Genomic DNA, 15,313 nt, shown 5'->3' on the forward strand with positions numbered 1-15,313 from the left:
CCCGGGGATGTGGCCAGCAGCCGAGGCCGAGGCGGGCTAGCCCTGCCCTAGAGCGCAGAGACACAGAGCGCAGCCTCGTCACACATCTGCTGGACCTGAAATGTGTGCAGGAGGGCACTAGTGCAGGGCATTTTCAGTGGCTCAGGAAGGCGTCTCTGAAAAGATGCTAGCTGTGCAGGGAGGGTGTGAGCTCTGCGGCTTTCTGAGGAAGTTCGTTTTAGCAGGAGGCGCAGGGGCCCTGGGGCCACTGCAGGAGAGGGCATGGCTGGCAGGGCTGGAGGGGCGACAGGTGCTGCCTTGCACTGGGCCTGCCCCTGTGTGGGGACTTGGTTTCCACTCTGAGCAGCACAGCACGCTGCTGGGAGATTCTGAGCAGAGAGACGTGCATCTGCCGTGGATCTTAAAGAATCCTACTGATCGCTCTTGCAGCTTGTCGCCGTTTTCAGTGATTCATGTTGGCCTTCACGCGTGTCCCAGCCCTTACCTGGGGTGTGTGGTGACATAGCCGGGCTTTTTCTTTGCCATCAGCCAGTCCCTGGTGTGGGTCATCCCGGCTCTTCTGAGCGGTGCGCCCCTGGGTAAGAGAGAACCTTTGAGTTGAGCTTCCTCTTATCTCTGAATCGAGGATGAGAGAGCACTTTCCTTTTAGGGTGTCAGAGGATTACACGAGACCCGTGAAGGGCTGGGCCCGGGCCACTTGGGAGCAGTGGCTGTGATAGAATTCTTAAGGACCACACTTGTCCCGATTTCATCCATACCCGTCTGACCAGGTGGCATGGGCGTACCCTGTGGGGTTTGAGCAAGTTACCCCAGGGTAGAATTAACCTCTTCTCCCACCGGGGGGCATTCCAGGGTGCAGGAGGAGGCCAAGGTCAGGCAGCAGCTGCTGTCACAGAAAGACGAGTTGCTCCAGTCTCTCCAGATGGAGCTGAAGGTGTACGCGCAGCTGGATGAGGAGCACGGGAGGCAACGACAAGGTACCGGGCACTCTGGGGCCGGGCCCTTCACACACCAGGGCTGTGGCCGGGCAGGAGCCTGAGGGCTCCACGCTCTGTCCTGAAGCATTGTCATCAAACCCGGAGCTGCCCCCTGGATAGACTAGACCTATTTTTTGTGTGTGGTGCTGGGGATTGAACCAAGGAGCATTTTACCTCAGAGCAATACCCTCAGCCCTATTTTATTTTTTATTTGCAAAGGGTCTCGCTAAGTTGCTGAGGCTGGCTTTAAACCTGTGGCCCTCCTGTCTCAGCCTCCCAAGTACTGGGGGTCCATCTATCTCAGCCTCCCAAGTACTGGGATTATAGGCGTGCACCACCTCGCCCAGCTGGACTAGGCCTGGTGGAAGCAAGCTCTTTGGCCGCTTTTCTTGACAGCAGCAGAGAAGGTACAAGGAAGGACTTAACTCAGGGGTCAGGCCAGCTGAGGTGTGGAGTCTCCTCCCTCCTCCCCAGCCTGCTTCTGCCTCTGTAAACACTCCTGTTAACGTCCACTGTGTGGGGCTGTGAAGGCTGATTGAGGTCTTTTCTTAAAGCATCCCAGCGCACTACCTGACACTTAGTAGGCACTGTCAAGAAGTAACTGTTATTACAGTTTCCCTGCTAGAACATATTTCTTTTCGTCCCTGCTAGAACATATTTCTTCAGCAGATATTTACGGAGCACCCACCGTGGCCTGGACATTCTTGGCCCTGGTCCTCTCTCTGGTACCTCGAGAGAGATACCAGATCAGAGAAACTCAACTCTAAGGTCTAATGTTTCAGAATCAATTTTGAGGTGTAGTGGTTTTTTTTTTAAACTAATTTTCCAGGTGGTTTCTCCCTATTGAAAGTTTATCTAGAAAAGGGTCATCTCACAGCTTTCATTTCTCCTCAAGTTGCTTCTCTTATTCTTGCTGTTGTGCCTTTTTAATATACTGTGGCTCTTAAAATCATCCCCTTTCATTCTATAATTCCAGCCCAAATAGATTTTATTACTACTAGACATAATTTCAGGGTTTGGTGTGCAATTTGCTAGGCTTTTATGGGCAGAAGTGAAAATTAATTTCCAGCTCTTATTTAGCCTGTGGAATAGCAGCAATTAAGTCAGCCAATATTTTTGTTTTTAAAGTCGAGTTGTTATTTTAAATTGTACCTAGTTCTTTGGAAGGGGGAGGCGGGCGATGGTGGCGGGTTGGAAGCGCCATTGCGTCCCTCTGGTGACTGACCCTCTGATTGTGGAAGATGTCAAGGATTCTGTTTGAACGTGTCCCCAGAGGCTGGAGCGGAGGCGTCAAAAGACTGGAAGGGGCGGGAGCCCTTTGTTGACCTACATGACCTCCTGATAGAGATGCAGGATCTGCGGGCACAGCTGGAAAGGAGCATCGAAACCAACAGCACCTTGCGGAGCAGGCTGGAGGAGCAGCTGGCGCAGGGGCCGAGGAAGGCCCAGGAGGGAGCTGGCGCTGTGGCTGTCCAAGCCCTGTCCCTTCCCGAGGGGCCCCTCCCGCTAGACAGACACGGTATGGCGTCTGGCTCTTTGCTGTTTGAACAAGCAGCTCTGTGCATCTGTGTGTGAAATGTGCGCAGAGTGATGCCCTTGCCCACGGAGGTGGTCTTCCATTGACAGCAGGCACACTGTGTCGTCCCAGCCAGGGCACCTGACAAGCAATTAGCTGTCACCCCTGGCGAATGGCATAGTCTCTCTCTTGGTCCCCTGGGAAGTCGACTTTGGGCTTCCAGCTGCCCTCCTTGCCTTCAGTCATGCTTTCTTCCGTCCACTTCATCCTGACCCTGGCACTCCCAGGCTGAAAAGCCTTTCAAGTCCTCTCAGTGCCTTCAAGCCAGAGCCCATGCCTCTGACTCTGGCTTTCAGCATCTTGCAGGTCTGGAAAGCTTCTGTGCAGGGGGACGAGGGGGTCTGTTTTGTGTCTTTTTGGGGGCTTGTCAAGCCCCGGAGAGGCTGTGGAGGGAGCAGGGAGAGGGGCAGACACCCCCGCTACCAGCCCAGCGAGGCCTGGAACAGAACAGCCAATGGCCAGGCTTGTGCAGGTACAGGCCATGTGTGGACAGAGAAGCTGAGGCCCAGAGTGGGCAGCAAACAGGTGGCAGAGCTAGCCCTGAGTCCAGCTGATCCTGCCCCACCTGACCTGGAGCCTGAGCATCTGGGGCTTGTGATCCTGATGCCGTGGAGGGTGTCCACGGGGCATCCAGCTGCACACAGAGGTAGTGCGCCTGGGAAACAAGGGCCTTGCACAAGTTTAGTCTTGTTTTTATGTGGACTGAGAATTAAGTTTATTGCTTTTCACTTAAAAAGCACACCCAATCAGTCTGTTTTAGAACACAGTGATTGGTTCATTGATTATTTTCCTTGATAAGGATTTAAAATTTTTACCCCCCCATGGCTATTTTAAAAAAATTGTATATGTCTCTTTACTTTTTAATCAAATACAGGCTTAAATTTATATTGTTTAGGTGGGCGTGGTGGCGCATGCTTGTAATCCCAGCATTCAGGAGACTGAGACTGGAGGATCATGGTTCGCAGACAGCCTCAGCTACTTAGCAAGGCCCTTTGCAACACAGTGGGACCCTGTTTCAAAAAATAAAAAGACTAAAAATATGACTGGGGGTGTAGCTCGGAGGTAGAATGCTTGTGGGTTCCATCCCTAGTACCACACACAAAAAAATTATATTGTTTAGATTGGTTTTTGTGTCATTCTGTGTCCTGTCATGTGTGTCTGTGTGTGTCTGTGTTTGTGTGTGTGTGTCTGTGTGTGTCTGTCTGGGTGTGTGTGTCTGTGTCTGTGTGTGTCTGTGTGTATATGTGTGTGTGTATGTGTGTGTGTGTGTCTGTGTCTTGTGTGTGTGTCTGTCTGTTTGTGTGTTAGTGTGTCTGTGTGTGTTAACTGGGCATCCAGGCCTCACACTTGCTGGGCGAGTGCTAGATTGCTGAGCCCCACCCCATCCCTCCTCCTTGTTGCCGGCACTGTATAATAAATGTCCCTCTCCTTTCATGTGGGCTTCCAAATGATTGTTTGCAGGTTGTTGTCAGTCACCAAACCATTACCCTGCTGATTGTTAAAGTGGTCTCTCAACAGGAGCTTTGGTAAACATCAGTGTTAATATGCTTTTTCTGATAAACCCGATTCTTGGGGTGAAGTCCTGCCTGGGGACAGTTGGGAAGACACCATGTTGCTGCCTCCTGGGCAGCATCCCTGGAGCAGTGTTCAGAGATAGTGATGGGGGCATGACTTCATCAGCGTGGCCATTGCCACGTAAAATACAAGTCTTCTCCTGACCTTCTCTAGGACTCAAGGTTGTAGGGGTAGCCTGTGGGAGACAGAGAAGGGAGGTTCTGGGATGCCCAGGATGGAGAGCCAGGGCAGCTTCTGGAAGTTGGCCAGAGGCATGTAGGAGAGCACCCTGCGCGCACGGCGGGCCTCAGCAAGGTCTCCGTCTGTGGGTGTAGATCAGACTTCCGTCGTGGGCAGCCACTTGTCTTCGTAGCAGTTGTTTCAGGACTGCGTTCAAGTGCATCTGTTTCAAAGTTCTGTTCTAAAGGCTTCGGTCTTCGGCAGCAGTGATTCCTCTCCGGGTGGCCTCATGGAGCTGACCTCCCGGCTCCTTGGGCCAGGCACCAGGTGCCCCGCAGGCGCTGCAGTGCCGCCGGCCCACCCCCAGTGTAGCGTGGGTGGAGGGGCATGGGGGGGGGGGTCCCGAGACTGGACAGGTCTTTGCCCTGCCACTGACCCGCAGGTCACTCCCTGTCTCTGCTGTTTAGTTTCCCCTTCTCTGAAATCTAGAGCATAGCGCCACCCTGCTCACGGGGCTACTGAGAACTCAAAAGCTTTTCGGGTGTTCCAAGTTATAAAGCGCCACACAGGTCACTTATGCAGCACCTTTGGATTTTGCCTCCTTCTGGTGTTTCAGGTGTATCACCCTCCAAACCCTACTGCGGTCACTGTCACTCAGTTACTGTGGCAACCTTGACTGACTTCTGCAGGGCAGCAGGGCACACCGCAGAGCTCAGCTGGACACTGCCCCGCGTGATGCCCTCAGGGCCCCGCGGTCCCGAGGGTCCAGCTTGTGCCCTGCCGGGCCCTTCCCTGGTGTCAGAGCCTTGGCCACCGGAACTGCATCTTTCTCCCTGAAAGTTAACGCCTCTGTGTCCTCCCACATGCTCCTTCCTCTTCTTCCTGGTGTGGGAAGCCATAGTGGGGCCGGCACCTCTCAGCCAAGCGCCCACAGCCCCTGCGCTGCCCTCCTGACACCTGAAGTAAAGCTATTTACTTGTCTGACAGGGGGCTCCTCCAGGGAAGGGCCTGGGCCAGTGCCTGTTCCTCTGGTGTCCGGGGCATTTGAGTGAATGTGTCTATAAACGTGTGTCTGTACGTGAGGTGTCGGGCCGTGTTCTCAATCACTTATTTCTCAAATGCCAACGACTGTGAAACTGACAGCCTATATTTCCTTCTCTTGTTTTGCATTTCGTAGATGGTGACAAGTGTCCTACAAGTGATAACTCCTTTGACCTGTTTGACTCCATCCAGGCAGTGACCCCAGAATCAGGTATAAAGCTGAGGTCTGGCTAGCTTTGGCAGCACCGGGAATGGCAGCTGGACTTTTAAAATGGAAGCCTTTTGGTCCCTGGTACCAGCTTGGTGTTCACCAGGGATTTGGGGTTCAGGTTCTCAGCGTCTCTTGCTGGGATCTCCTCCAGGCCAGCTCACCTGTCCCCGGCAACTTCCCTGGGTGTCTGTTCCTCCATGTGTGGACCCCCTGAGTGTAGCTTTCAGGGCACTCCAGGATCCAGCCCCAGCGGGCCTGTCCAGCCTCATCCTCCCGTCCTGGGGTGGCCACAGGGGTGTGCCGCCATCCTGCAGACGGGCTGTGCTTTCCTCTCGCTGTGACTTTCAGACCTCCTTTGTCCTCGGGACACGTCATGAGCACAGGCTTCTCTGTGAAATGCCTTTTCTGCTCTCCTCACTCAGAATTAGCCATCTGTACTTCCGTTGCGCCAAAGGTAAAAAGCACCAGGCTTTTACGTCTGCTCTGTGTACTTCTGGCTGCCTGTTAGTCCTGCCCAACGGTTGCTTCTTCCGGGAAGTCTCCGCTGGTCTCCAGCCCCACGTAGATAGGTGATAGCTACGTGACCGTCTTTGCTCTGAGCGCTGGCTTGTCACCACTGTGCTGTTGCAGTTCCTGTGGCGTCATCGTTCCGATAGATCCTGGGCTCCTAGAGTGCAGGCACTGACCATAGGTGGTTGATAAGCACTGGTTGAGTTGGCCTGAGCCTTTCCCCTCCCACAAGATGAATAGCAAGCCCGATGTGGGGTGATGTCCAGGCCGAGGCTCCAAGCCAGGCCCCTTCCCCGCTAGGCTTCTGTCGGCTGGTGTTTGGGCACCAGGGCCTCTCTGAGCCCACCTTGCTGGCTTCAGTGTTGCAAGTTCCGTGAACACAGGCGCTGCACCGAGGAGAGCTGATCTTTTGCTTCTCATTTTGCAGTTTCAGAGACTCTTCCACTCTCTGGAAATGACACGGACTCCCTCTCCTGTGGCAGCGGCAGCTCTGCAACTGGCACCCCGTGCTTGCCCCTCCTCACCAGCTGCCACCCGTGGGCCAGCAAGAGTGGCCACCACGTCCTGGGCCTGATTGAGGACTACGATGCCCTGTGTGGGCAGATCAGCCGGGGCCAGAGGCTCCTTGCTGAGATGGATATTCTAACCCAGGAGGCTTCCAGCCCCGCGGGTCAAGAGCTGGAGACAAAGGTAACCTCACTGCCAAGCTGGGGGAGAATGCTGCTCCGGGCACAGGGAGAGGCAGGGCCTGGCTGAAGGCTCTAGGAGGCAAGCGGCTCAGCGATCTCAGCACAGCCCTGAAATGAGGGGCCGGGAAAGCTCCGAACTTGGGTTCCGTGTGTGTGTCCCGGGGTGCCTGGTGGTGCTGGTGGTGGTAAGACAGCCGGTTGAGGTCTGTGCCATGCGTTACCTTGGCCATGTCCCAGAATTCTGCCTCACTGCTCCCATGACGGCCTGCCTTTCTCCAGTCTCTCGTCCCTCCTGTCCACCTGCCTCTGTGTGTCCAGCCATTCATCTACTTAGTCCACCTCCTACCATCCAGCAAGGCCTCTGGGGCTACCATGGAGAGGATGGAGGCTGTGATCGTCATGAAGCATACCAGGCCATAGTATACTGTGCCAGATAATGCTGTGCCAGGCTTCACCATACCCACCTCACTGCAGTGTATCATACCATAACATACCATGCCACACCTCACCACATCACGCCATGCCATACATCATACATACTACTCCATACATCATACATACCATACCGTACCATGTAGCATACCACACCATTCTGCGCCTTACCACACCTTAACATTCCACACCATATTGCAGTGTACCGTACCGCACCACACGACCGTAATTTCTGCAACTGCCTTGCGATGAGCTTCCACTGCGAGGCATGCCGCATCCGCCTCAGGCTTGCCGGCACACGGGAGCTTCTTGTACATTTGGTTTCCTCTTCCAGCAACCCTGTGAAGCAGGTGCTGCCGCTCCGCTCAGAGATGCTGGGGAGCGACACGAGGGTCACATGTGAGCTCAGTCCTCTGTCCTTGCTCGCGCTGTCACGGCACTGCTTCTGCCCACAGCACAGCGCGTCACCTGACTCCTGAGCCACCGCCTCTGCCAGGCTGCCCTCCGCCTGCCTCCCCATCGTCATCTCTCGTCTCCCTGCCGTGTCCTGTTCTGAACAGACCGGGCTGCCTGTTGCTGACCCTGCTTGCCCCCCACCTCCTGTCCGCAGTCCTGGTTCCCCTGCGCTCTCTGACTTGGAGTCCCCTCAGCCCGTTCGCCTCCCCTTCTCCTGTGCCTTCCTCCTGGAGCCCTCTGCAGTTCACTCCTGTTGAGGACCTGTGTGCCCAACAGACGCTACCCCTCCGTGGCCTCTAGGCTTGGGGTCCAGCGCACCACCTCCAGGCTGGGCCAGGCCCCGGAGCTTCCATCAGTCTCATTTTCTGGTTCCTCTTCTCAGCTCTTTACTGAAGATGCTTGAACCCCGGCTTCTCATGCCTGTCCTGACTTTTTGTGTAATTGTTTTATATTATAAAAATCAGTTTTGCATTGGATTTCCACTGGCTGATAGGCTCCAGGAGAGCAGGGTAGAACCTTCTTTGTTCCACACTGTGTATCCATAGCCTGGCACAGAGCCTGGTGAGCTTGGTAAATAGTAATAAATATCAATAAGATTCTTGTTCTTTTCTGATTAAAATCTTTATTGTGCAAAAGCTAGAAATTGTAGAAAAGTGTAAAAACGAAACTTCTATTAAAATGCCACCTCTAGAGGTCAGCACTTAAAATTGTGTCTTATGTATATGTAGCTATGTGCAGATATACACATAAACAACATAAACATATGCATACATACACATTTATATGTGCTTTCAGGGCATTTAAAAATTTATCACACTTATATGGATTTTATATATCTAAGCTAACATGATATTAATACTGTTTCTATTTCAAATTCAATATTTTTTAGCACCTGATATTTAGTTGCCACCAAGTAAGCTAACATGTGGGTGTACAATCATTCATTCATTTATTTTTTCATTGTTTGTTGGACTTATAATCTGGGATAAGTATCCTTACACACAAATCTCTGCTCATATCTTTGATTAGATATGGAGTGAAATTAGTAGTTCAAAGATTGTGAACTTTTTCGGGCTCTTGATGATAGGCTCTTGATACCTATGGCCGCACTGTTCTCTACAAAGATTATGTCTCTGTTTATGAGCGCCTACGTCATAATCACTTTTGTCTTCACTGAGTATTTTTATTGATAAAGCTTTTGTTGATGTGGAATCTAAAGAGTTTGTGGTTTTATTTTTATATGTATTCGATTATTGGTGAAGGCAAATGCTCTGTTTTTGTTTTTTCTTCGTGTCCTTGACCTTTCCTAGTGTGCATTTGCTTCTGGGTTTTTTATTTTGTTTTTTGTTCTAACTTTAATTCTTTTGGAAAGATACTGAGTAGTAGTATAGCTGGGTCACGTGGCGAGACGCTGGGAATCCAGTGAGTTTGCTTCTGTTAGCAGAGGTGAGAGAGGCTTCAGAAGCCTCAGTATCATGTTCACACTAACCAGCTGCTGCAGACGAGAGCATCTGTGCTGCCCCACTTGCTGCCGGCAGCCCTGCTCGGGAGGGCCTCTGGGCCGCAGTGTGGTGCGAGTAGCTCCACCACCAGTCTCCTGCTCAGTATAGCAGCTACAGTTAATTCTGGTGGTCCTTGATGATGGTTATTGATTGAACCAACCTCCACCAAAATCCTCTCGGAATATACAGTTCCCCAGCCTCTAAGATCAGTAAGTTGGTGTCGTGTCGCACCTGGCTCTTCCCAGCATGTGACACACAAGCCCTGCGGCCTGGAGTTCACGGTGCTGCCTGTGAAACGTGCTCATCACACTTCCAAGACTGCACTGACAGCTTTCTCACTCCCGTGCAGGGTCCACACTCGGCACCTCTGAGGAAGTTTGTCTCCAGTGTGAGCACCGCCAGGCTGATCCTGGAAGAGGTCTCGAGGCTGCTGAAGCTCCTCTGGAGAGTCTCGCTGCCCGCCAACGGCCAGTGCACCCTGCACTGTGGGCAGGTAGGTGGTGGCTACTGCTTCAGAGGCTCAGGGGTCCCACTGGGGCCTGTGTCTCAGGCCCTTCCACACCTAGCCCAGGACTGGCCTATCACGTGTGCACTCGGCGCGGGTCAGGCCGGGGGAGAGGAAGGCACCAGGCTTTGGGCTTCCCCAATTCTTACCTGATCCCCATCGCCTAGGTGCTCAGCCCCAACGCTGGCCCGGCTGCCCACTCCCAGCATGCCTTTGTGGAGTGGGATCCCATCTGCACTCCACACAGAGGAAACTGAGGCCCAGGCAGTTGAGACACACAGTCAGGGTTGCAGAGCTGGTTTGAGAGCATAAGTGTCTGAGTCAGAGTTCGCTCTTTCACTCTCTAGGCTCCAGCTCATGCTCTTCAGATGCCCTTGTCTGGACCTTCTGACTCTTGTCGGCAGCTTTTATGGATGTTAGTGGGCTTCCTTCAGATCTGTATTATTATTATTATTATTATTATCATCATTATTATTATTATTGCATTGTAATTATTACATCACAGTGAGAATCAAAGTGGTAAATCACGGTGCGGGCACTTGGTGCGCCTCCCTGGACCCCTCCAGCCTCTCCCCACACGTGTGAGATCGGCAGTGACGGCAGCATATGTGGACGTAGCATCATCTGAACTGTTGTCTTCATCAGTTCTTCCTTTTCCCCTCCCTCCCTCCCCAGCTCCCTTCCACTGTTCTCCTGGTCTCCTCTTTTATCAAGAGTCCCTTTTGTTTCCTGTTTTTTCTTCAGCTTCCACATATGAGAGAAAACATATAACACTTGACTTTTTGAGTCTGGCTGATCTCACTTAGCGTATTCTCTAGTTCCATCCATTTTCCTGAAAATGACATCGTTTTTTTCTTTGTTATGGTCGAGTTAAATTCCATTGTGTATATATACCTCAGTTTTGTCATCTGTTCATCTGTTGACGGCTGCTTAGCTTGGTTCCATAATCTGGCTACGGTGAGTTGCTCTGATATAAACATGGATATGCACGTGTCACTCTAATAAACGTGACAGTTCTGGAAAGATGCCAAGGAGTGGTATAGCTGGGTCCTACGGCGGTTCCGTTCCTAGTCTTCTGATGACCCTTCGTACTGATCTCCATGGTGGTGATGCAGTCTGTGGTCCTACCAGCAGTGTTTTAAGAGTCCTGTCTCCCCGCCTCTCCCCACACCCTCACCAGCACCTGCTATTGTTGACTTCTTGATGACTGGACTGGAGTTGGATGGAATCTCAGTATGACTTTGATTTGCATCTCTCTGATTGCTAATGATGCTGACTATTTTTTCATATATTTATTGACTGTTTATATTTCTTCCTTTGAAAAGTATTTATTCAGTTCAATTGTGCATTTCTTGCTCAATTTTTTTATTAGTGCTACATTTTTTTAAAGTTCTTTATATGGAGCCGGGCGTGGTGGCGCACGCTTGTAATCCCCGCACTTGGGAGGCAGAGACAGGAGGATCGCGTAGGTTCGAAGCCAGCCACACTGGCTTAAGAGACCCTGTTTCCAAATAAAAATATATTTAAAAAAATAGGTCTGGGAGTATAGCCTGGAGGTAGAAGGGTTTCCAGGAACCCCAGTACCACATAAATAAATAAATAAATAAACAAATAAATAAATAAATAAATAAATATGAATAAAATAAAGTTCTTTATATGGATCAAAGACTTAGAAATTAGACCAGCAACTTTGCATTTACTAGAAGAAAACATAGGACCAAGTCTCCAGTGTGTAGGCACTGGTAGAGACTTCTTCTATAAGGCCCCAGAAGCTCAGGAAATAAAACTGAGAATCAATAAATGGGATGGTATCACATTTAAAAGCTTCTGCACAGCAAAGGAAACAATCAGGAGTCTGGAGAGAGCCTACACAATGGAAGCACATCTTTGCCAGCTACTGCTCCGACAGAACTGTATCAGATCTGTTTAAACTACTTAGGTGTGCAGGCCCGCGTCGGGAGCAGCCAGGCAGAGCCTGCCATTTCCACTCGGGGCCCACGTGGGTTGTGAGGGACGAACACTGGCTAATCAGGACGAGCAGCGCTAGGTGAGGGAAGTTAGAACTCTGCTCCGCCCATGGCCGTTTCCTCCTTCCCCTGCCCATCCTGGACGCGTGTGCGGAAGGCCAGCAGGGAGGCGGGAGGATGGCACACGCCCCATGTCATCACTCGTCAGGAGAAGGCCCCTCGACAGCTCTCCCTGTGCCGCACATGGCTCGGAAGTGCTTTGGGGGCCCCTCTCTCCTCCCTGAAGGTCCCAGCAGGCCTGTCCTGAGATCCCCTCTCAGGAGCCTGCAGAGGAGTTTGGCGTCCTAAGCTCAGGGAAGTTCAAATGCATTCACTGCACAATAAGTCATTTCTGCTTGCGTTCTCTGGGGAGCTTCAGGCGGAGGCGGGGGTGAGAGGTGAGGCGGCCTTGCTGGGCGCCAGCCACCAGGGCCTCTCTTCTAGCCCAGCAAACTCATTTCCTTCCCAAGCTTAGGTGTCACAGTCTGGGATGGCTTCTCTCCCTTTCTGGCTCCACTGGGGATTAATCGCAGGAGTGTTCTACCTTGGATCTATACCCTCAGTCCTTATTTTATTTTTATTTGTAAACAGGGCCTCACCAAGTTGCTAAGGCTGGTCTCAAACCTGCAACCTCCCGCCTCAGCCTCCCAAGTACTGGGATGGCAGACGTGCACCCTCACACCTGGCTTCTGGCCCTTTCTTACCATCCAGTTGTGGCATGCCTGTTCCCTGGGTGTCGGGGCTGTGAGCACTGAGCCGCAACGTCTCTCTCCACTTCACTGTAGCCCATCCCATCCACGCGACTGCATGTTCCCTCAATGTCTGTCTTCCTCTTTTCCTTCAGGGGACTATATTTTGTTTATATTTTTATTTTATCTTATTTTAATTTGTGTGTTCCTTGGGATCAGACCCCAGGGGATTCTATCTCCAAGCTACACCCCCACTCCTTTTTTTAACTTTTTGTTTTGAAACAGGGTCTCATTAGATTGCCAAGAGTCTCATTATGTTGCTGAGGCTGTCCTCAAACCTACAACCCACCTGTCTCAGGCTCCCAAGTACTGAGATTATAGGCATATGCCACCACACCTGGCTTGTTTATCATTATTAATGAATGAGTCATTCACCCATTCATCTAGTGAATAAGTGAATGAATTACTTTTTCCCCATATGCCCAAATTAGTACCTGCCCCATATGATTTTTTTTTTTTTTTTGCAGTACTGGGGAATGGAACCCAAGGTCATTCTACCTCGAATCTACACCCCCAGCCCTATTTTTTATTCTTTATTTTGAAACAGGGTCTCACGGAGTTGCAGAGGGCCTCACTAAGTAGCTGAAGCTGGTCTCGAACCCAGATCCTCCTGTCTCAGCCTCCCAAATGCTGGGATTACAAGGTGCCCACCATGCCTGGCTGCCCCATATGACTTTTAAATCAACCATGGATAAGCTAGATATTTGAGCCTCCGTGCAATGTTTTCATCCTTAGCACATAGTAGTAACTGTTAAACAGACATGAAGTTTGTGTTGCATATGGTGCACACACACAAACACACACAGTCCAAGGGCTGGTGGTGCTTGTGAAGTCATGTTCACGTTCGTGTCCTAGACGCGCAGTGAGGTTGCTGGCTGCTGGTGTACACAGACCCCTGTGTGGTGCTAAATTGCCTCTAGCCACTTTTCTGTCCCCGCCCGTGTGTCATCCAGTGCCTTTGCCTGGTGTGAAACGCGTGTGTAAAGCAGACTTACAGGTCTTCAGCAGCCCCGTGGCTTTTGACGACCTGCCATTTTCCTGAGTATCGTTGCTTGCCTTTTGCATTTCAGATGCCACCCCAAGTGCCTAGGACCGCTCCGGAAGGTGTGTGTCACGGCATCAGTGGATCTAGAGCAGATGTGTGGAGGGATACATACTTACTTGTAGTCATTTTTTAAAGCGGAGGATAAGCAGTACCAGGCTATTTGTAGGGATGTAAACGGGGAGGCCGGAGGGGCAAGGAGGGAAGGTAGTCTCTGAACAGACTTCATCATGTACATTTGACTTTGAAACTATATCAATACTTTACATAATTGTAAATAAAATTTGTCAAAATGGGAAAGCAGCAATTTCATAGCAAGATGGACCCAGTCATCCTTACCACAGATGGCAGCGGAGTCAAGACTGCACAGAGAGGGGACAGTTCAGTGACTGCAGCCCAGTGACGTGACTGTACATTCCTAGTAGAAACACTCTAAGGGCAAATAAACGCCCCCCAAAACTCTTTAAAATTTAAACTATTGAGCCGAGCATGGTGGCGCACGCTTGTAATCCCAGCATTTGGGAGGCTGAGATAGAAGGATCGCGGTTCATAGACAGCCTCAGCTACTTAGGCCCTTTGCAACTCAGTGAGACCTTGTTTCAAAATAAAGAATAAGAAATAGGGTGGGAGTATAGCTTGGAGGTAGAAATCCCCTGGGTTCCATCCCCAGTACTGCAAAAAAAAAAAAAAAAAAATTAATAAATAAAATAAATAAATAGTAAATAAATAAATAAACTTTTTTGGTGGTTAGATTGTTAGTAATAATATCGATATTGTTATTCTGAAGCTATTATATTTTATCATAAGATAAAACAAATAATTTCATTATGAATTCAAGATTGTGTGTGTGTGTGTGTGTGTGTGTGTGTGTGTGTGCATGTGCAGTACTGGGGATGGAACCTAGGGGCATTCTACCTCTGACCTACAACCCTACAGCTTTTTATTTTTTATTATGAAACAATCTCACAAAGTTACCGCATGCTGGCCTTGAACCCATGATTCTCCTGTCTTAACTTCCCAAGTGCTGGTATTACAGGCGTGTGCCACCACACCTGGCATTCATGATAATTTTCTCCTTAGAAAATTTACTAACTCATTTCACAGGCTAAAGAAATAAAATCTGATTCGGCGCCCGAATGTCTACACTGTGGTGTCTTTTTCCTACCGAAAGAGCTAGGCCTCCTCGGAGAAAAGTCTTGATTGTGGATCTAAGCAGGAGCTATACAATGAGAGGTTAAAATTTACTTCATCCAGTAAGAAAGTAAGAAAGCAAAGGGTGGGGGAAGCCTATAGATTTACAGTGGTTCTTAAAGTGTGGATCTTGGACCTGTAGCATCAGCATCTCCTGAAAATTCATCAAAATGCAGATTCCTGGGCCTGCTACAAACTGAATCGGCCACGCTGGGAAAGACCCCTGTAGTCTGTTGTTATAAGCTGCCTCAGGAGCTTTGAGAACCACTGGATTAAAAGAAGCTTAAGAGACAACAAGTGCAAAACGTGGATCTTATTTGGATCCTGAACCAAGCCAATTTTTATTTATATTTTTATTATTATATTATTGCATTGCAGTTACACAGCTTAGTGAGATTCAGCGTGATAAATTTCACAGCCCCTGCTCCGCCTCCCCACCCGCTGGTTAAGTGGGCACGATGCCTTCACGTACCGCCATGGTATCATTTGCCCTGTTTCCTTCTTGAGGTCCCCTCTTCCCCGCCCTGCTCCCTTCCCCACGCCCCTGCCGCTGCTCTCGGGGTAGCCCTCTGCACTGTTTAAAGTCCCTTGTGTTTCCTATTTTCTCTCTAGCTTTTACACACAAGAGAAAACATACAACCTTTGACTTTCTGAGAGCGATTGATCCCACTCAGTCTAATATTCTGCAGATT

At 50.4% G+C, this 15,313-nt stretch overlaps 1 protein-coding gene across 1 annotated transcript in view; it reads left to right on the forward strand.

Annotated features, from left to right (window-relative positions):
- CDK5RAP2 (CDK5 regulatory subunit associated protein 2) overlaps positions 1 to 15,313 on the forward strand; it is a gene marked incomplete at both ends in the record, with an annotated part of 199,131 nt that overhangs the window by 175,244 nt on the left and 8,574 nt on the right. The window contains 5 exons of the mRNA XM_080708903.1: positions 853 to 977; positions 2,251 to 2,496; positions 5,465 to 5,539; positions 6,477 to 6,739; positions 9,478 to 9,621. Coding sequence (XP_080565029.1) covers positions 853 to 977; positions 2,251 to 2,496; positions 5,465 to 5,539; positions 6,477 to 6,739; positions 9,478 to 9,621 — 853 coding nt within the window. The remainder of the gene's footprint in view (positions 1 to 852; positions 978 to 2,250; positions 2,497 to 5,464; positions 5,540 to 6,476; positions 6,740 to 9,477; positions 9,622 to 15,313) is intronic.

Source organism: Muscardinus avellanarius (assembly GCF_963383645.1).
Source record: "Muscardinus avellanarius genome assembly, chromosome: 13".
Taxonomy (NCBI): Eukaryota; Metazoa; Chordata; class Mammalia; order Rodentia; family Gliridae; genus Muscardinus; species Muscardinus avellanarius.